The sequence below is a fragment of the Mauremys mutica genome, chromosome 3, assembly GCF_020497125.1.
Source record: "Mauremys mutica isolate MM-2020 ecotype Southern chromosome 3, ASM2049712v1, whole genome shotgun sequence".
NCBI classification, from domain to species: domain Eukaryota; kingdom Metazoa; phylum Chordata; order Testudines; family Geoemydidae; genus Mauremys; species Mauremys mutica.
In genome coordinates, this window is record NC_059074.1 from 44831373 (window position 1) to 44854021 (window position 22649).

Consider the following 22649-nt stretch of genomic DNA (forward strand, 5'->3'; position numbering starts at 1 on the left):
ATTGGTCTGCTAAACCCAGAGTTGTGAGTTCAGTCCTTGAGGGGGGCCACTTAGGGATCTGGGGCAAAGATTAGTCCTGCTAGTGAAGGTAGGGGGCTGGACTTGATGACCTTTCAAGGTCTGTTCTAGGAGATAGGTATATCTCCTATTATTCTTACATAAATACTGCCCCATCACTGAGTGTTTTTTCAGTCCCATGACTCCTAACACAGTCCCTAACACAAAACCCTTAGTCCCAGTTTCCCAAAGTCTTATACAATGGGGTTACAGTCATGCGCCTAGCCTCACTCGGCACAGCCAACATACAGTCTAACCTTCTACACCTAGACTTTGAGTTCCCTACCTACATAGGCTTTTCAATCTCTGCACATAGTTTATACTTTAGTCTCAAATTCATGGAAAGTGAAGAGTAGGTGTTCTCCTTCCTCATCAGTGCAATGAAGATCTGTCATGAGTTGTTCTCTCTTGTGCTTGAGGTTCTGTAACTCACATTCTGGTGCTTCTAATCACTCTGTAAGCTCCCCAGTCTGTAGGGTGGGAGCTGTAAGACTGGTACTCACTATATCCTGCCCCATACCAGGGCCTTATGTCCATGACAGACCCCTCATGTTGGCCTCTGTTTGTTGGTATGATCCCATCTGTGTCCCCATGCTAATTTGTATAATGGGGAATTTAGTTGGGTCCCCACAAGTTTGAGACTCAATTTGGGTCTCACAGTACCCTGCTGAGACTGGGACTCTGTCTTGGCTCCCACAGTATCTGGCTTACTTTGAGACTCAGTTTCAGTCTCTGATGGCTTCCATTCCCTGGTACTTTTCCCTATTTAGGTCGGAGCCAATTCTTTTCGCAGGATCAAGCATTGTTGCTTCTCTTTCTCCATTTCCATCCAAACCCAGGCTAACTCTTCTTCTAAAGCCAGTAGGTGTTTGATAATCCCCCCTCCTCATGAGCTGCTTACATCATCCAACTCTTCTTGATACTTGCTAAGATGATCTCTTAGTCCTTGGAGATGGTCATGATCTCCCTCTCAACCTCCCTTTGCCATCTTTACTATGACTTTCTTACTTCCTTTTCTAGTCAACCCCTAGCCCCCTTAGTCCTGGGTTGTTCTAGTCCCTGCTTTATGAGGGTTGACAAACCTACCCAGTGACTCCTAGGAACTGTTGGCCAAGGCAGATTCTTGACTACCTTGATACGTAGTCAAGCTCTCTGACCCTGAACCTCCAGGTCAACTTTGGCTGTGGGGCAGACGTGGATCTCTCCATGGATATATGAGACCTGTATTGGGAGATGCTGCTCTCTTATTTATCCTTGTCCAATCCTCCCTGTCAAGAGTGCACACATAACCCTAGTCTACATGTCCCTTAGCCGCTCTTCTTCCCAATCTAATTGGTACTAACCACAGCCTGCCCCCCTGAATTCTGAGTGGACCCCCACCACCTGGTCCTGCTGTAGTAACAACCTATGTAGTCACATTCCATAATCAGACAACTCTATTTAATATGCGTGGCCTGGCCACACTGAAAGCATGTGATGAGGCCACTTGGTCCATCCCATCCAAGTGTTTCTGCTAAACTGTGGGGCTACATGGCCCCTTGTCGTTCCTGTGTGTCCCCCAGGTTTTGGCCTCTCATTGTCTTTTCCCCTTGTAAGCTTCTCTGGGACATCTCTTGTTCAGCCCCCATGAGTTGATCATATTGCCCTGGTTGCTCTTCTCCTTCAGCCTCAAAAAAGGCTTCAGTTTGCTTCATAGCTTTCCCTACCTGAGATCAGCTGAAACTGCATTGCCCAGCTCTGTACTCCTACAGGTAGACTCTTTAGGAATTATTCCAATATAATCTGGCTCATAACCTTCTCTATTGAGCTGGTCTCAGGGCAGAGCCACTGCATTGCAAGATCTCAGTTTCTGGGCTGTTATGCCCCTGGAGGAAACAGTTCCACCTGAAACCAGTGTCTGTATGCTCCAGGAGTCAGCCCTAATCAGTCTAAAATAGCTACCTTCATTACTGGATAAGAGTTTTCCTGGTCATTGCTTACCACCCAGTAAGCTCCCTGCGCATCACTGGTAAAGAATAGTGCTATTCAGGTCACCCATGTCAAATCCTCCTGGCCACTGTCTTTGCCACCAGGGAGAAAGGCCTAGTGATCATTTTCTGGTCCAAACTTCTCCAGGCCCAAGGCCAGCCAACCAAGGGTTCCATCACTGATTGTGTTGCCTGGTGCTCCTTGGACCAATCATTTCTGCAGCCACTCCTGCTGTTGGAAGTGGATTTCTTGACACCTCTGTTGATGCTGCAAAATGGGCTTCCTGTTGCTTCTCTTGATTCTCCATTAATTGAATAAGTAAGGCCCGAGTCTGCTGTTGCTACTTTTGTGGCCACTATAATGAAGCCCTCTGCTGCTGCCGCTTTGTCTCAAACAGGAGATCATTTCCTATTCCATGGGCAGGCCAGATCCGAGTTCTGGTACCACATGCAACTGTGAGGGGCTTCTTCCCCCCAACTCATCCAGACTATTGGCCAACTATGTAGTGCTGCTCCACGTTTCTTTCAAGTAGGTTTTTTTCTCTTCCACAAGAGAGTAAGTAAACAGAAAACAGTCTTTTAACTCACTCTTTGGTCTCAGGCTTCCTAGTGCCCCTCCCAGGGTCACCTTAGCAACTTCCAAGTTCTAGTCAGGTCATCCTTCTTCCTGAAGTAGTAGCCCGAGGGCTGCCTCCATGAGTACCTCATTTAATGTTTTTATTAGTGGCTTTATAACAAAAGTGGTTTTGCTTGTAATATCTGACTTTGATAGGGTAGATAGCTCCTGTTTCAGCCATGAAGGGGCATGATCTGCCTAAGAATGAAAATGAGCAGTCCCCTGCCAGCTAGTATATATCTCTTAACTGGGGATGCATGTCACCCATTATCAAAGTTCTCTCAGCAGTATTTTCTGAGACATATTTTTGCATTGGCTAAAAAGATCTTCTACCACGTAATTGGCCAGCACAACTCCACTTCCACCTCCACAGCCCTCTATCCATTATTCTGTCAACACACTTGAGTGGTAAATGTCAATTAGATTTGCATCTATTTTTACTGTGAATGGTCAGGGCACACCATAACATTCTTGCTAAGCCAGAAAAGTTCTTCACTTTAAAAAATAACAAAACAATAAAAATAAAAGCCAGCCATCATTATTTCAGTGTGCTACCATTGGTGTGTCATTAACATAAATATATAATACTAACTTGCAATAATCACCTCACTTGTAACCCCTCTGCTACTGGGGGATTGCACCCTCCCTTGCAGAAGAAATTTCAGGCCCAGACTTGCAGACCTTACTCATACAATACTTCCAATGAAGGAAATGAGAGTTCCTGTAGTCCTTGTTTATGCAGATCTGGTTTGTAGTGACCTTGGTGGCTAAAATAATCCATACTGATATAACCAGAGTTTATGTGCTAATGTGCTGCTCATTAATTTCTGAATGTCAATTCTGCTAGTGTGCTTTAAATATACCACTGTACACTGTAAATTAAATGAAGATATCAGAAATCAGTGACAAAGTTTCCTCACAATCCCACAGATTTTGGATTTCTGCTAGCAGCATGAGTTCTGAAATAATTGTTTGTCTGAGCAGAAGACTTTGATCCATAGCCTTTGTCAGTATTGCATATGGTAGAACATAGAATAAAACATTTAGGAAAAAAGTAATCAAGATTATGCTGACTTTTACATCCTCACTTACAAAAAACTTTAAGCAACTGATACAGCATTTTGCATTATAATTGCATACACCATTTTGATTTATCAAAAAGTAAGTTTAAAATTTACTTCATTGCTTTTCAAAGAAATAATAATTCTCTTCACGTGAAGTAGCTTTACATTTTTTATTCACTTACAATTCAAACAATAGTCCAGTTTTCTTTGGGGGAACGGAGTAGTTATATTCTTTCATCACTGATTATTCTTTAATTTCAGCTTTAGACATGTAGACATAACTTTTTTTGTTAGAATACTTTCTTAGTGAGCAGAAAAGCTGTTTTCTTTCACATTTAATATAATTTATGTTAAATCTTCTTAGTATGTAAGTTTGCTAAAAAATTAGCAAGCTCAGGACTTCAAACTAATAAAACATGCCGTCTCATTCACCTGAGGTGAAACTGTTGCAATTTACAGGACTGAACACCTTATCTCTATGCATATGAGTAGCCATTCCAGATAGCATCAGGGGTACTATATTCTCTTTCCACCGTGGCTGGCGGGCTCTACCAGCTAGTGTTGAGTAGGTGTGGTCATGGTTCAATTTCCTCCCACTTCTTTTCCAGAAGCAAGCACTGGCAACAGAATTAATCCTACTATATTTGTGCTTGGTAAACTAAAGGATTTGTATTGTGTGCCAGTCTTAGTCAAGGAATGCAAGAGCCCCTTGTTTTGTCTTCCTAACTTTTGAACTCTTGGAGGAAGTAGTCTGATTTTCTTTCCCCTTTTACATAATGGTTGCCAGTAGCATTCCATTCTCCTATTTGTATAGCCACTGATTACTATACTAGGTTGTAGAAGTATTCTGTATTAATAGTAAATTCACAATTTTCTAGAGATGTACAACATATTCAAAAATCTGAACAAAATTACTCAAAATACTGCTTTTCCTGATTTGAATTTGGATTGTGCAAACTCATGTGCAGTGGAAAAATAAAAATTTGCATTCAAAATTCCAAGTAGCAAAAAAGTTGAACATCACACAGTTCTACCTCTCACAGGCTTTTTCCAGCAACTAACTCATTGGAAAGAGAGAGCAAGTCACTAGTCTCATTATCATTAATTTCTTTCCTCAACCTCAGAGAGAACAAAGATAAAAATGCTTTTCCAAAACACTTGTGCAGAGAACTCAAACTGTGGAAAGGTTGGACATCTCACAAGTCTGAGCTTATGAAATAAAAGACAGTGGCTTAATAACCACCAAAGGCCCAAACCTTAACTTCAGAGATATTTTTACCTGCATAAACAGACAGCAGGATTAGGCCTCAGCCGCAACATGAAAGAAATGAAGCACAGAAGCACACCAAGAGACTTTTTTGTCCTGCTGGAGACAGGAAAAATGAATTAACAAAGGCAAATGAAGCATGTGTCCAGAGGCAAGAAGATTTGTTTCTTCTTCCTCTACAGGAAGAAAGGTTGACACCTATTATCTCCAAATGATTCTGGAAAACAGTGCAGAACAACATACTAAGTTCTAGTGTATGCTGCATTTATTTTTGTTAGAAAATTATAGGAATCTGCTTATTATAAGCTTACTGAATTTTTATGACTCGCCTATTGAACCAAAAATATCTATTTTAAGTAAACTGAATGATAACTGATAACAGCCAATATTGTATATGGACAGCAGTATACTTATTGTCTCAGCAACCAGCAGAAAGCATATCAGATAATAAAAGAGGAAAGATACAATACATCACAAACCCACATCCATATAATTACAAATGTAGGTGTAGGACCACATTTTCAAAAATGGGTCCAACAAGTGCACCCCAAATATCTGCCATATACTCACACTCACAAAGGGTCATTTGTGGATACAAACTAGATATTTACATATGAAAGAGTGCAGTGAGGTGTGTAATTAACAACTTTGTATCAATTTATAACCAATTTGAGTTCTCCCAAACACCAACTAAAAATTATTAGTTTTTAGTGTATCTTTAAAAGATTGTGAGAGGTTCCCGGCGGATTGGATGGATTATCTTTTGTTAAAGAGTAGTTACTTTTTAATGACAGCCATATTATGAGATAAATTGATTTAACAAAACCACAGCCATTTTGTGCACTTAGCCACCATTACCTGGAAGCAAGAACACCATGTAGTCAGGAATAACTTGAGCTTTGCATAAGTATATGAAATAGCTGCAGCTGCCGTTTTGCAGAAAAGGATAGAGAGTAAAATTGGAAGAATCATGAGAATGAGTGGAAGTGTGGATATCTGACCTTGGATCTGGGTGTTCCCGATTATGAGTTTTTGCTGATCTCATGACTAGGAGCTGCTTGCTGATGTTAGGAAAGTTGTTAGTTTGCAAGTTATGTGCTTTGTTTTGAGCAACCTATAAAAAGATAAGTCAGTGTGTGTAAATTGGAGGTTTGGATAAGTTTTCTATGAGCTCAGAGGCTGACATCCCACTCCCCAGCGGCTAAGTGGAAGGCTGCCCATCAGAAACCTGCTACTGACCACTCAATGCCATCTCAGACTTTGGGCAACTATATCTGGGTTTCTCTAGACTATTAGTATTTTAGAGGTGTACTGTAGACCTAATAAAAAGGATGTTGGGGGAGAGGAGTGAAAACACTGAAATGTATGCCAATCATTTATCAGATGGAGAAGCTGTGTCCCCATCAATTTATTCCAAAAACTGCCTGGAGAGGAGAGAATAGAAGTTACCATACTTTCAGGTTCAGAAAACCACATTTAGTAACAGTTAACATACTATGATATCTGAAATATGGCAACATGACAACTGTGTTTATCTTAGACCATCCTGTGGTAACTTTTGGAGAAATGTTGACTTTGAAATGGGGTGAATTGCACACACTAATGAAATTATAACAGCATTATATGGTATGGGCACAGTTCACTACACTAACGTAATTTGTAAGTTATAAGGTCTCCACAAACACACACTCTCACACACTAATAGAGGCCTCCATTCAGGCAGTTCCATTTTCCCTGTCTCTCTCTTTGTGAAACTTCACGTCAGTGATTTTGCAAATGTGAATAAAAGAAGTTATGGTGTAACCCAAGTTTACTCTTAGAGCAACTGACATTTCACATTTTTCAGTTGCACAAGATAAGTAAATATTATAATAGTTCTTAAAATGACATTTGAACTGTAAAAATTGCTTAAGTGTCTGTTTTTAATTCTCTTGTTCATAGAAGATAATGTATCTGTCAGTGTCAGTGGTGCACTAGTTTGTAGCTCAATATTGTCAGTTCACATCTATTGGTGATACTTTTCTCTTTATTTCTGTTAAAAAGCTACTTTCTACTACTACATACCACAGGTGCTGACTTTCCATTGTGCCGGGGGGTGCTCAACACCAAGCTCTGCCCTATGGCCCATCCCCACTCCAACCCTTTCCTCAAGGCCCCACCCCGGCCCCACCTCTTCCAGATGCATTTTGCCCCCTCACCTGGGCGCACCATGTCCTCGCTCTTCCCCTCCCCCCAGCCTCCTGCACATCACGAAACAGTTGATTGTGGTGGGCAGGAGGTGCGTGGAGGGAAGGGGAGGTGCTGATTGGCAGGGCCTGACGGTGGGCAAGAGGTGGTGGGGGAGAGGGGATGCTGATAGGGGGCTGCCAGTGCTCAGAACCCACCATTTTTTCCCTGTTGGTGCTCCAGCCCCGAAGCACCCACAGAGTCTGTGCCTATGCTACATAGGATGTTCTAGCTATAGTGCAAAGAAATAGACTGCAAAAAATTTCCAGCTACCGCATAAGTTATGATACTTTGAGCTACCAAGTACAATTTTTTTTTAGTGTAGCAACAAATTAACAATAGAAAGTGAGTTATAAGTAATAACTTTCTTATTGGCTCAACACACCACTGACTCATATCAATCCTCCACAAAAGTATCAGACATTTGAATTCCAGTACTGCCTTAAGTGCTGTTAGTTAATTTGCATATAAGAAATGAACTTGTTTGCATATCAGAAATGAACAACTTGTCAAAAATATAAAATGCAAAGAAGTAACAATACATTTTATAGTTTTTCCCCTAGATTAATTGGAATTTGGTTGTGTTTTGAAGAGTTCATCATAAATTGAAAATGAAATACTGATGCTTTGCTAGAAGGAGTTTTTTCAATAGTATAGAATAAACACGTGATTTGATTATAACATGACATTATTGATCTGACTTTTTATACTTAGGTTACACTATTTTACAATGAGGACTGAAAACACTGCTGTCACAGGTAGTACTCTGGACCACTCATAAATGCAGGTATGTGTATGCAAGCAGGGGAAATGACACTTCTAGCTCATAGTGTGGAGATAGGCTTATAATTACCTATGCCTACATATAAATCAATCATATAAATTACATATGGGTATCTTATGTCAGATCAGAATTTCTCCCAATAGCCTTTTAAATAAACATTTTTAGGAAATGTGATATTGTAAGAATCACGTTCACATATATAAACATTACAGCTACTTATTCTCTCTGCTTTTTCCACAGCTTACATCAACTTGGTACATCACTACATTATCCCAAAACATTTTTCAACTGGCATCTTCTTTTTTGAAAGCAAACAGTCACTATTAAAAACTCAGTATTTATCAGCAGTATTGTGCTTTGCTATCAGTTTACAAAATTATCCTTTAGGCCAGTGGTTCCTAACCAGGGGTACATGCACCCTTACGCAGAGGTCTTCCAGGGGGTACATCAACTCATCTACATATTTGCCTAGTTTTACAACAGGCTACATCAAAAACACTAGTGAAGTTAGTACAAAGAAAAATTTCATTGACAATGACTTATTTATACTGCTCTATATAGTATACATTGAAATGTCAGTACAATATTTATATTCCAATTAATTTATTTTATACTTGTATGGTAAAAATGAGAAATTAAGCAGTTTCTCAGTAACAGTGTGCTGTGACACTTTTGTATTTTTATGTCTGATTTTGTGAGCAAGTAGTTTTTAAGTGAAGTGAAACTTGGGGGTACACAAGACAAAGCAGACTCCTAAAAGGGGTACAGTAATCTGGAAACATTGAGAGCCAGCACTTTAGGCGGTTAGGCAACATGTTAAACTTGCTGAGTGTGTAGTTTCAGTTCTACAACAACCAAAATTTGGGTATCAAAACAGATTTAATAAAGAAAATTATGTGAAAATTGGATGCTATTAAAATCATTTGATAGGGTTATATGTTTTCATATCTGTAACTGAGGAATGACTGTATGATGATTAATGTAGCTTAATTATCCAAAAGTCTACCATTGTATTTTCCATCTGGAAATGTATGCAAAAACATCAATAGCTATATTCTCAACGAAAGGTTCCAATTCTCTGTTACACCCTGTCAGTAAAAAAGAACACTATAATTTGCTAATATCTACTAAGCAATTTTCCATGAAATATGTAATTGATATTTGTAACAAACATGAAGGGCACCCATGCATGTCTTCAGTACAGCAAAGGCAAATATAAATTTGGAACATGCCCAACAGAGATCTGTTGCTCAAATCTTGCTTTCACCTTCAAAACACTTTTGCAGATATTAATTAGTATATCATTATACCATACCAAATGCATTGACTAGTATCATCTCTATTTTATAACTAGATAAATTCAGGCGGAGAAAGGTCAACTGATGTTCTCAAGGTCAGAGGAAGACTCATATATCTGAGCCCTTGTTAAAATTCCGGGCCAAAATCCTGACTTCACAGAAGTGAGTGGCAAGACTCTTACTGATTTCAGCAAGGCCAGGATTGCACCTGAAGAGTTTATGCCTCTTACTCCTGTGCAGCCACACTGATCTCTGAAGAAGTTTCTTCTAACAGATACATACACCTTGGAGAAAAGCCCCCACATGCATTTTAGTTTATTAGTACTAAAAGTATTTAACAGAAAAAGAAACAGTATTCCCTTGGTATAAGGCAACACAAGTACTAAACATAAAAACAAGGTACATTGAAAAACGCATATCCCATATGTGGCACACAAGGGTTGCTAGCAGTGCAATACCTTCACCATCTCTCCTGCTCTAAACTTTTTTGGATTGAATCAACAATCAGACAATCTGAACATTCTCTTTTACACTCATATCTCTCATATTCCTTTTTCTTCCTTTTGCAATATAATGTAGATACAAGAAATAAAAGCAAACTAACAAACAAAAACAGATATTGACTTGAAATTGTTTTTAGCTCTTGAAAAATCATGTATCTGAACAGAATATGGAAACAGCACTACAAACAGTAATTGTAGTAAAATTAGTTTTTAAGTGCTGAATCCTACACATTTGGAGGAAAATTTATAGTCTGGCAAAATCCTGCAACTATTGTGGTTATTACACAAATTGTCATCACACTGATCTGAAACTTTGGTTAGCTTCTTTAGCTAGTACAACTTATTTTTTCCCCAAGTGGGATGTGTTAGGAACAATAACAGGGAGGCATAAGAAAGCAGGTCCTCACAACACACTTCATCCAAAACACTGAAACATCAGTGGAGTTTAGCTGTAAATATGATGTCAGAATATGGATTCCTTATATACAACACATAAAAAAGAGTGTACTTTACCTCACTTTTAAATTGCCTTGTTGTGGCTGTCCATCATAAATTGACAAAATATCAAAATCTTCCTCGAGGGCAAAAGTGTGAAATGACAGTTGAATCCGGTTACGTTCTCCTGTGATAATGATCCATGTGCAGTTGGCATAATTTGGATAACCATGAGGAAATCCAGGACTTTCTATTGTACCATTTGGTCCCTGTACTAAACCGCCACAATTCTGACCTGGAAAAGAAGAAATGAAATTATGTTATTTTTGTAATACTTTTCTGCTGCTTTTTACCCCATTTGTTTTTAACCAATAGCTATACCTGAACTTAATTTTTTGACAACTAATCTTTTCTATGTTCACACAACAATCTTCTCCCTGGGCCCAATTTTCAAATGCCATCATTGGGCATTCTGAGGCACCCATAACCTTACAGTCAATCATTAATGCAATCATTACGTATCAAATTGAGCACCCAAATGCAAAGTTTAGTCAGCTAATGTAGGTACCAAAGTTTGAACAATAAATTACATTGTTTTATAGAGTTTATTTAAAGCTATACACTTAACAGAGTTTGTGTTACTCTGAAACACATTTTAACACTGAAAGCTAAAATAGAGGCACGTTTTCTGAATTACTTGCACTGAATACTAAGAGTCCTACATTTATATGATAACTCATTATATAGTACATATTCTGTAATTAATTCAATCTGCTAAGAAAGGGTTAATTTTGTCAGATTCCAAAAACTTAATATTAAGGATCTGCTTATCATGGCCTTACTTCTAGTTTTATGCCTCCCACAGAACTTTATGAGGGTACAGCAACTCATTCACATGAAGTCCTCAGCAAATAGACTTCACTCACTACAAACACTTCTGCTAACAGTGTAGCTGGTTTCCTTAATCCTACATACCATAGAGATACTGAAGCTCAGAATTACTGTCAAGCTTAAAATTAAATTGCATTACGATTAATGAAATATTTGTTTGGGAAAAATGTGAGGCCATGTTGTGTACTACAGTGCTTGGATTCTTATGTGTAGCTCAAGCATTGTAAAACCAAGTATAATCCCAGCATTTATTGTTACACCTAAAACAGAAAATTATTTTAGACTACAGTTTTATTTTTAACTTCACACTAGTAGGTCTCAGAGTATAAATCTTTTTAAAAAATGCTGTCTAATGCTTGTGGGAGGTTTCTAAATCTTAATAAAAGGATTTAATAAAAAGGATTTGCAGGTTAAAACTAAGGAACTAAAAAGTAACCATTTTCTACTAAATTTTAAATCTAGCAATAACTCTAATGGTTAGATATTAAAGCTCTGGGGATTCAACAGGTCATTAAAAGGAAAAGCTTTTCTAATATATCCACTAATTGTTTCATATGAAGCCAATACAGACATTAGTACACATTTGTGAACAGTGAATGCATTAAATTACAAAACACAGCATGTTTCAGTTATACACTGTTTAATTGAATTTTCAAATGTTCTCATAGAACCTTTGGCAATCCATTGTATTCCTTCCCCAACCATAGGGGAAGGAACACCAGCAGGGAATTCCTTTGGTGTACAGGAACTCCCTCTTCACAGAAATCCAGTACAGCCAGGTTCTGTGAGAGCCTCCCCACTCCACCTGAGCACAGAAGGGATACCAGAGGACAGGGGGTGGAGCAGAGCTACTGAAAGCAACCTGGCAACTGACCTAAGACCCATCTGGGCCACAACTGCCCCTTAGAATTACAGCTCTGTAACTGGCATGGAGAAGAATCTAGCCTAGTATGTGAATTAAATTTGCAGATGCTGCAAAAGTGGGAGAAATAACACAAAGGAACTTAAAGAGGCTACCAATATGAGCAAAGCAAGGACAAAACACAATCCAAGAGTGCAAGGTAGAAAGGGGGCAGTATGGAGATTGAGAGTGCATATATATAAGGAAGCTTGATTTCAATTTCATCCTCAGCTAAGGACTCTATTTTCATGCTAAATCTTTCCCCCTTTTTAGTCTTTCTCTTGCAGAGTAATTTCAAGGCTGAACATCTGAGGTCTCGTTAATGTAGACTCAAGTTACCCTGCAATCTCTCTCTTGCTTGTCAGTTTTTACATAATGTGTTTAAAATGAGTAACACACAAACCTATGATGTTCAGGATCAAGCCTCAAAAACTATTAAAACAAGATTAAGGAGATAGGGTGAAAATAAACATTCTTTAGTGTGATGAGTGAGGCTGCGTAATTACTTCCCCAAGGATTTTCTTTTTGTTTTATTTCCTGTCCCCTAGTGTGAGACTCAACCTTATTTCTCCTCATTGTCTGCAGCCCCTTCTTTCACCAGTTCAATTTTGTTTTTCTGTGTGTTTATTACCCTTCCAATTTTGATATTGTCCATAAACATGATCACTATTCAATCTGTATCAAAGAAGCACCTAAGAGAACCATAAAGGGGCCATGCCTAGAGAATCATAGGGGCTATGGAAGAAGCCATGTGAAGAGAACCATAAAGGGGCCAGTGCCAAAATGTGCTTGGGTTCATTGCTTTTATTTGTATATATTTTATTTTTTTTTAAATGTAGAAATCATAATCCTTGGCTACAGCTATCAACAACATCAATGACTGAAGATTGAGAGCTATTTGGAGAACCTGTTCCATGGACCACCAGAAGTGTTCTGCAAGCCCAGTTCAAGAACTGTTGGCCCAGGAAACTGAACTCTTATTTCAAGCCTGGAACTAGTCCCCACCCAAGTCAGAGATGGAGCATATTAGCAGAGCTGCATTGGGAAAAGAACACAGGCACTGCCCAGGTTGTAATTGTTTTGTCAATAAACGTAAGTCAAACATCCAGAGCTGTCACATTCTACACCTCTCCCAAACAGTAAATGAAAAGACTTATGGGAGACAGTTGACAGCAAATTAGATATGAGCTGGAAATGAAATACAGTATAAAATCACACTGTTTTGGGCTGCAGAAGCATCATAAAACAAACATAGGCCACTGGTGAGACTAATTTACAATGCTCTATTATGTTCTGGACACTTCAATACCCGTAAAATGATGATAAATTGGAAGGAATTCAGAGAAGAGCAACTAGAACAATTAAAAATCCTGAACAGACTGAAATGTAAATATTAAAGACCAAAGGATTTAAAGAGTAGTAGTCAGATGAAATTAAGCAAAGGAGAATGTAGGCTGACTAAAAGGAAAAAATACCCTAAAAATAAGATCTATTAACATAATTGGCATAACATAATCTATTTTAACTGTGTGTCAGTTAAATCTGTACAAAGCACATCACCAGAAGAAAATCTAGTCATTGTCAGGGGAATGCAATTGTGATCTAATAGGTCCATCATTAAATTCCACTGTACTATTATTAAAAGGTGTACAGTAGATTGTATGGATGTAAAATGTGTTATTGGCACTAATATGACTTTTATATACAGATTGTAAGGAGACATGTCAATATAGATATTTTGACTTCATAATATAAAAATATAGTACGAGGGAAGTTCTATGATTGTAACTGAAGGTCATTGTTAAAAAACTTTCTAAGGATTTTCACTGGAACTATTATGAGGAGTTTGGTACTTGGGTACCTGAGAGACCGGTTTTCTTCCAATACCATACAATAATGGCTGTGATCAATGGAGGCCCTTGAGCTATATCAGCCAAGGCTTGCACAACAGTCTTTGTGAAGGACCCTTGATTCAGGGAAAGAAGTGGAAGCTAAGCATCTAGGAAATGGGGATCCAATTTGTTTGATCCTTGTGCCTATAAAGACACAAGTTTGAGTGATGACCCCATTGTGTACCTGTATAAACAGTACCTGTGAGAATGTGCATATTGTTCTATCCTTGTATTTATAACCATTGTGCATGTTTCAGTGCATACATGTAGTGCTTTATTTTAGGCTTCAGAATGAATTTAGGCCCCAATCCTGCTGAATTTTACACAAGTAAAGGCAAGTAAATCATGTGTTTTCAGGATCAAAGCCTTACTTTTTAATTGTCCTTTTCTACTATTCATATTGCTCATTGTCACTTTCAATGGTCACTGGTAAAGTGTTGGGACATATCTTTTAGGAAATAATTAGAGATTCATTATGCCATTACAGTTATTTTCTGTATTTTCTGTATAGCATAACACTACAAAATTATACTCAATCATTAATTTCAGAACAAAATCAAGTCAATAATAGACTTTTAAAACCAAAGGCAAATTTAAACAGAAATACCAAAAGCAAGCATGAAAAATTCTGTCCCATACAAGGTCAAAAGTCCATAAAAACCCTCTCCATACCAGCCTTCAAAACCCAGGGGCAAAATCAAGCACAACATTAAAATAAAATTGATCTAAAAATAAGTTGACTAAGTTGCTCAAATAATAATATGTCTTTCAATAATAAAAAAATATAAAATAAAAAGAGATACATTTCACACTACCAGCCAAACACTTCTGGCTAGATTTTGATACCCATACTCACATTGAATAGTACCTTAATCCATATATACGCCTATCAAAATTAATGACCCAGCTTGTGGGGTAAGGTGCTACTCAATTTCAGATTGGGTATCAGTAACTTTGAAAGTTGCCTTACAGTAAATCTGGAATGAGTCAGGATTGTTTACTTTCTGCAGGCAAAGAGGAATTAAAAAGTAACGAGACATTTAAAGACTTACTCATTTAAATTGTCCCATCTTCACAAGCATTTTAAACCTACTAGCATAAGTAAAATCAAACTCCTACTGAATCATTTCCATTCGAGTTACCATGTAACGAAAGTTCACTCTCCAACTCTGCAGCTATTCTAAGGATTTTTTTCTATTGCTTTTAAAAATTAAGCTCACAACTTCCATCAAACTATACAAACAACCAGTACAAACCAGTTTGCTCAGTTTTTGTTTGTATTAAGGAACCCTTCAGTCAGCTTGGATACCATTTTTTATTTTAATTTATTTTATACTCTATCTACTATTGATGTTCACAAATATTTTGTTGCTGCTCTTGACTGGACAATTTTGAGTTCCAAAGGTATTTGCATGAAAAAGTCATACAGGGAAATTGACTTGTTTTTTCCCAGTGTAGATATTGATTATTCACACCAGTAAGGAAAAATGAATCACCATAAACATAGATTGTTTAATGTTGGACGCTCACATCATTTATCACACCCAAAAGCACTTTACAAACTAAGGGCCCTAACTTTCAGAGAGGCGCATACTTGACTTTGGTAATGTGAGTACCCCAATTCACATCATACCATCACCATTTCTTAGTGTATTTTTTAATATTTAAGTAATTTAGATCTTTTGGGGAGAAAGATACTGTGATTTTGTTGGTTACTGTGCTACTGGCTAAAGGGTAGCTAAGAGTTAAATCAGTTTTAATTAGTTTTTATCAGCAGGAACCAAAGGCACTGGCTGTAGAAAGCCCCAATTTCTGTGACTCAGACCACATAGGTATTCATTCTTTGGAAATTTACCATCACTAATATGTAATCAGGAGTGGGTGGGAAAGAAGAATTCCAGCTTGTACCCTCAGGGGTCTTCAGACAGGAAGTATTAAGAAAAAAAAAAGCTTAAAGGTGATTAAAAGATGATCTTAGGAAACGGAGTCACTGAATGGAGGTCAGACTGAAAGGCAGAGGCTGCAGTCTGCCTCACCTATCACCAATACGGGGATGCTTTGGACAATGGAGGTCTACCTAAACTTTCAAGAAATGGCTACGGTTTAGGTATGTGTATATGTCTTTTGTTATTTCACCCTTTTCCTCTCTGTTGTGTTCCTATGGATTAATAAATAACACTTTGTTTTGAACAAGCTGTTCTGTCTCTGCATTTTTACACTGTTGTATAGCGGAGGCAAAACCCAGCTGGACCTGCTGAAGATTCCCAGTTGGTGAAATAGGGGTGAATTTCAGGTTTCTACCTTGGAGAGAAGGACAGGTGTGGGCCTTTCCCTTGGAAAGGGTGCCTATGGAAAGACTGATTGTGAGGGGTCAGACATTCAGCTCCCTTTGGAACTATAACACCAGTGTCCTTGTTTGCTGTTCTAAATAACTTTGAGTCAGATAGACCCACCAAAATTGAGGCACCCCAAATGGAATCCTAGCTTCCCTGTGCCTCACTTTCTTTATCTATAAAATACAAAGTGATAAGCATAAAAGGGGGGAAAAATCCCTATATTTGCCAATAGTTATAACTCCATAGGATCTGTAATATCGCAGTATAGCATTATACTTGCAAAAGGAAATAACTTTAATAACTCTTCTGTGTTTTTATTACCAATCACTACGTTACCCACTATAGTCATGTAATTAAATATTTTAAGTAACATTTTTTAAAATACTTTTTAAGGAAAGTGCCATGAAAGTGGATCTTTACATACTGTATATATTCTGAACAAGCAAACTATAAAAATAAATCCATGAAAAAGAGGAGTACCTCCTTTATAACCTTTAGTACTCTTCTACAATAGACAGATCCCTCTACCTGATGAGGAGAAGAGATTTGAAGAATGGTTTCCCACCCCTCAGGTGAGTGCTATTATCATTTAACCACAGAGTGATTCTCACTTGCTTTCTGGCCCAATTAATTAAATAATTGAATAATTAAATATTAAAATGGAACAACTTCAAAAGGACCAATTAATGGGGGCCTACATCAGAATATCCCATAGCCCACTGGTAAAAGCACTGACCAGAAAAGTGGCAGATTCCTATTCAAATCCCTTCTCCTCAGAGAGAGAGGGAAACTGATCCAGTGGTTTCCTATGTCCTGGGTGAATACTCTGGCTTAAAAGTTTTAAGGGAGTTCTTCCTTCCCTGTAGTCTATTTTATGTGATGTTATAGTCACTGGATGAGAGACACTGGACAGCAGGTCTCCCATTTCCCACATAGGTACCCTAACCACCATGCTACAGAATCATACTCTCACTCTGGCCCAATGACTAATTATTTGCACACAGTGGAACAGTTTCAGTAGGACAGACCGAGTGACCTCACATCAGAATACAGCTCAGTATTTAGAGCACTCTCCTGAAAAATGGCAGATCCTTGTTCAATTCCCTCCTCCTCATCAGGCAGAGGGAGGAATTGAATCCTGGGCTATGGTGACCAGATAGCAAGTGTGAAAAATTGAGGGTTGGGGGGGAAATAGTTGCCTATAAAAGACAAAGTCCCTAATATTGGGATAACCCCAAAAATAGCAGGATGTCTGGTCACTTTACATTGTGCTAAACGTTATAAGGTGGGCACCGTCACTACCGCCCCAGATTTTGACTGGGACCTGGTCTGGTCTCTGAGAACACCTACTGAATGAGAACCTATGGGTGAGATAGCAGAAGGGCTGCCTACCTTACCCCAGTTCCTGGATTGCTCTGGGGCTTAGACACCTAGACTGAGGCAGCAGTATGCATGTCCAAAACAGAAATCTATGTGCCTAGGGAACATTTACAGCTAAAATGTAGGTGCAGAATGAAGTTCAGTGCGTACAAGGTTAGATGGCAGCCCAGAGGGAGATGTGTGGATCATGGTGGTGCTTAAAACTGGTACTTAAGCACCTAAAGTATGGGGTTTAAGTGCCTAAGTACTTTAGTGGATCTGGACATTAGTTGAGAATGTTTTTTTTTAAACCGCCATAATGTTTCAAGTCAACACCAAGTTGCTTTGGCACAGCTGTGTGGAAAGTTTATTCATTACTTACCTATCCCATGTTAGGCTCTTCATTGTTCTTACTCCATCCCTTTTCAGTGCCAGTAAGCAAGCACTAAAGTTCAGATACTGCAGATACAAGCACATGCATAACTTGAAACCCACAAACAGTCCCACTGAAATCAGTGGGACCACTCAGATGTGTAGAGTTATGCATTACTTACATCGTGGCAAGATCTGATCTTAAAATACTCCAATTTCAACGAAAATTAATGAAAATTATATTTTTCACTTATTTGACCAATGAAATATGCTCATGACTCAAACAACTAATGTTTTCATTTGAACTAATTCCAACATATTTGTGGTGGGATCTATTATCATAATACATTTGTATTCTAACAATACAGTGGCAAAAGGTGAGGGGGTGGGGGAAGCTTTTAATATCTAATTTTTAGATATTCTGTAGCATGGAGACAGTAAGTAGCAAATATCAAAAATAGAGAATAGCCTGAGCTGCGAAGTTTGGATCCAAAACTCCAGATCCAAACTCCCTCAAAGTTCAGGTATGTTCAGATTTTGTAATTTTTGTCCAGATCCACCACTATTTTAAATAAAAACAATAGACAAATGACTGATAAGTGCCTACAGAGAATATAATGATCATTTTGAACACTAATCCATTTGCCAACAAGGCTACTAAAGATGGAATCAGTCTATAAGACATTTTAAATCCAGAAACCTAATTTTTAGCTTCAGGACATGTTTTCCTTGATTATGTTGGTTAATCACAAAGGCTACTGAATTCAGAGTATCAGATTAGTGATTCGAGAGTCAGATTGCTGCTTTTTTCAAGGTTATTATGTATATATGAACCTGTACCTAGGACCCAATTCAAATAACAACCTTTCAAAAGGTTAAAGATTAATATTACTATGCTGCAAGTAACTTTGAAACCAGTCCTGCTGTGCTGCTAGTTCTGTGTACCAAGGCAAAAAACTTAATTGCTAGTGTGTGGGATTTTCACTCTATATTTTTTAATGAAGTTCTCAGTTCTGAAACACATATTATACATCAGCTGGACTGGGTTGCCACTACAATTGAAAAAAAGATATTTCATGCTCCCTTTTTTTACACAGGGCGGTCCAAAGAACAATAAATCAGTATTCACACAAGTTAATGTGGAAATAAAATGTAGCAAAATGTGTTTCCCTGAAGGAACACGTTTTTTAAAAACAGAGGTTTCTATAATACTTTTTTAAATCCTTCCTCTAGCACCATCAATTCAGTACCATTGGCTAGCAGGGGCAAAAATAAAACCACCATAATCTCTCTCTCAAGGCTACGGCTCGTCAATCCTTGCTTCTGACACAGCAGCCCCATGCCTTGTTCAAAATATCTGGTCTATGTGAAACTGCATTATCCTTCCTCCCTTCAAAGTAATGACAACAACCTAGCAAAACAGAGTTCTTTGAACTCTCTCGATTATAATGCTTTTGCATCAATTCAGATCCTGCTTGAGATTCACCAGGAAGAAAGAGGGTGGGCATATTAAAAAGAGAGGTACATAAACTGCAAACCTGCTTATCATCTGTTGTATATGTAAGAGGAAGAGGCCAACATAAAGTCCCTTCGTAGAGGGCATGGGGACCTATAATGCCAAATCCTTAGTTAATGACAGATACCATGTTAGTTTTAAGGGGTACTAAACCTATTGTTTATCCATCTGACTGAAGGGAGACTGTTGATATGGATAGTAATCTTTGTGGGTCTTTTAAATAAAGTAAAGCAAAGTTAATGTTTTAGGTAAATATAATTCATAGCATTATGATTCCTTAGCAACCAATAAGTGAAACAGGAGAAAGTAACAGCAACATAGCTAAGTCAAATGGAAGTGATGCCCTTTAATGAAATGATTTCACCATTTGCAAAATACTAAGACAGTGCATCTAATTTGCCTCTTACTTACACAACTGTAATTTAAAAGTAACTCCATTGTTGCCAAACATATGTGAGAGGAGAATCATTTGTGAGGGCTCCTGCAATGTCCACAATAGCATTTCGATACCAAGGTCTGATTACTGCCCGAAAGGTTGCTCTGACTTTCACGGTCTTCTTCCTGCCACTTTCCAGGGGGGTGGGGGAGACCACTTTAGTGATAGCCCCGCTTGCATATCAGTATCTTAGAGAAAGTTGCTTATTATCATCACTGTCTGTCTGAATTATGAGGTTGAGAACTACAGTACAGTATATTGTAGTTCATGTAGCTTGGTTTTAAAGTACTATTGAAACAGCGTATTATCTGACCAAAAGATCAGACTTAAAGCGTGAAAAATCTATTTGTACGATCATAACTAATTCTTGCCTTCTATTCCTCTCTCATTCTCTTGTCTCCCCTGTTACCTACTCATTTTTATACCATTTTTTGTACATAGGAGGCATCTAAGCATTGGAATTCCATTGGGATTCCTGGGTTTGACCCAGGAATCAATCCAGGAAACATTCTGTGGCTTTTCTACTCTAGCATTATAGTGACCCCTTTACTTCCCAGGTAAACCTGACCCTCCTTCCTCTCTTATTAGCTACTAATTCAGGGTTTATACACTGTTTGAGAAAGTGGACAAATAGCATCTTCCCAACTAGATTCCAAAATGCTCTGCTGATCGCCTCGTGGGGGAAATTCATTCTTAAGGACTGTATTTAACAGTATTTTATTTTTTGGAATGGGATAAAAGATAGATGGAAAATTCATATGTTTGAGGTTAAAAATCTATCTTTATTGCTACAATGAAATATGGAATGGAGAATTTTGGAATTTGCATCAAAAGCTGATATTTTATCCAAGTAACTACAATAAATCATGTATTTATGTGCATCATCGGTTGCTATGCAGTTTGCTATGCAGAGGCATTAGGAACCTCTTCCAATTTTTAAACTGTGCTGTCTATCTGTATACAATCATTAGGAATGTGGGGGCTTGGCAATTCTGTTTGGAGGCACTACTGACAAGAGTTCAAGCAAATCCTTGTCTCTTCTTTGGTGAGGGAGATGACCTTCAATGGTCAATTTAAGGGCTTTTGTTCCCTAGATAACCATGAGCCTTCTGACTGTCAGCACAGTCTCACCAGCAAACAACACAGGTAAAATAGCAGTGAACATGATGGAATTACAAGAAAAACAACAAGCAGTTGCTGGAATGTTCTAATTAAATCAAAAACTGAGCTGGTACCTCACTAACCAACAGGGATTCTTCATGCAGACCCTCACCTAATGGAGTTTTTAAGCTCCCCAATAATATCCCCTTATCCCAAGTAGACCTAGCAAAGCACTTAAGCACATATTTAACTATAACCCATTACTCACCCACTTAATGTCCCAGTGAAGCTAGTATCAATGATCCAGTGAAGTCAATGAGACTACTCAGGTTTTTACAGTTAAGCATGTGTTTAAATACTTTTGCTGGACTGAGGTCAGAATGAGGATCTGAATGAAGGAAAGGAGGAAAGAATGACTTTTGATGGAATTGTGATATATAATTAATTTATGCTTGTATATTAAAGTGATGGGTATTTAAAAATGTTTGCAATAACAAACCCCAAACCATAATCTTTGCTCATAATGTAGATGGCTATAAACCCATCATCCCATAACTCTCAGCAATTTGCAAGCAGTACAGCCACAATAGAGGCCTCGATGCCGAGTTTCTTCTCAAGGAGACAGTTGGTTTTGGAACTCCTGAGTTCAACTGCTTGCCCAGAAATTGATGCCCTCTGTGGCCTATGTAATAACTTTAGTACCTCAGTTTATCCATGTAAAATGGGGGACATTGTATTTACATACCATGGCCTGTGGTAAGAATTGTTATTTCCAACATGGATACATAGTGGGGGCTGCATATTATTGCTACTGAGCTACCTCTTGGTTTTCCATATTTGTGAAGCAGTTTGCATCACAGCCAAACTAGGGCTGTTTGCTCAGCTGCTGCGATGAGTCAGCCCCCAGGCATGCAGCAACAGCCTATCACTGAGGGGAGCCTCAGTCAGATGATGCCAGGCGCAGATATTTCCACAGCCCCAGCAAAGCTGCAGATCAGTCTGAACAACAGTGCTATCCAGCCAAAAACCCTCCTGCTGCCTCACAGTGCACCAGACACCAGCAACTCCCTTCCAACCCCTTCCTTGCCTGAGCTCTGTCCGTGCCTTGCACTAGTCTCACTCCAGCCTTATCAGTGACCTGTTCCAGCCTTGCCTCTGCCTCCTGATTCCCCTCCACCCCCCAAGACTCTGACTATCCAGATTTGACTTTCGGCATGTATCTGGACTCTGACTTTGGTACCGACTTGGCTTGTCTTTGAACTCTGATCACCCAGTTTTGAACTCTCGCCTGCACCTGATTTCTAGCTATGATTCTGAGCCTGGTTTTGTCAGTGGACTCTGATCTCGGATTTGGCCTGTCCCCAGATCTCAATTCTAGGACCACCATTGGCCGAGGCCCAACCCTACGTATAACTGTAACCCATGTTCCAACTCCTAGGCCTGATTATTGGGATCTGTGTCCGATAATATTTAGTAGAAGTTTCAAAATATGCATTATTCAGATACATTCCTCAGAGCAGCTGTATTATTTACGTATTCATTCACAACAGTTCCTAATAAGTATTTGATGGTTACTGTGTTCTGTAATATACAAACACATAAGGAGAAATAGTCTGTCCCCTGAAGAG

General features: G+C 38.6%; 1 protein-coding gene across 1 annotated transcript in view; it reads right to left on the minus strand.

Annotated features, from left to right (window-relative positions):
* Window positions 1-21604, minus strand: part of CSMD1 (CUB and Sushi multiple domains 1) — a 1651174-nt gene extending 1629570 nt beyond the window's left edge. Inside the window, exons 1-3 of the mRNA XM_045010124.1 lie at window positions 21290-21604; window positions 19896-20051; window positions 10296-10512 (exon numbers count right to left, since the gene is read on the minus strand). Coding sequence (XP_044866059.1) covers window positions 10296-10512; window positions 19896-19986 — 308 coding nt within the window. The 5' untranslated portion in view covers window positions 19987-20051; window positions 21290-21604. The remainder of the gene's footprint in view (window positions 1-10295; window positions 10513-19895; window positions 20052-21289) is intronic.
* Between the last annotated feature and the right edge of the window lie 1045 nt (window positions 21605-22649).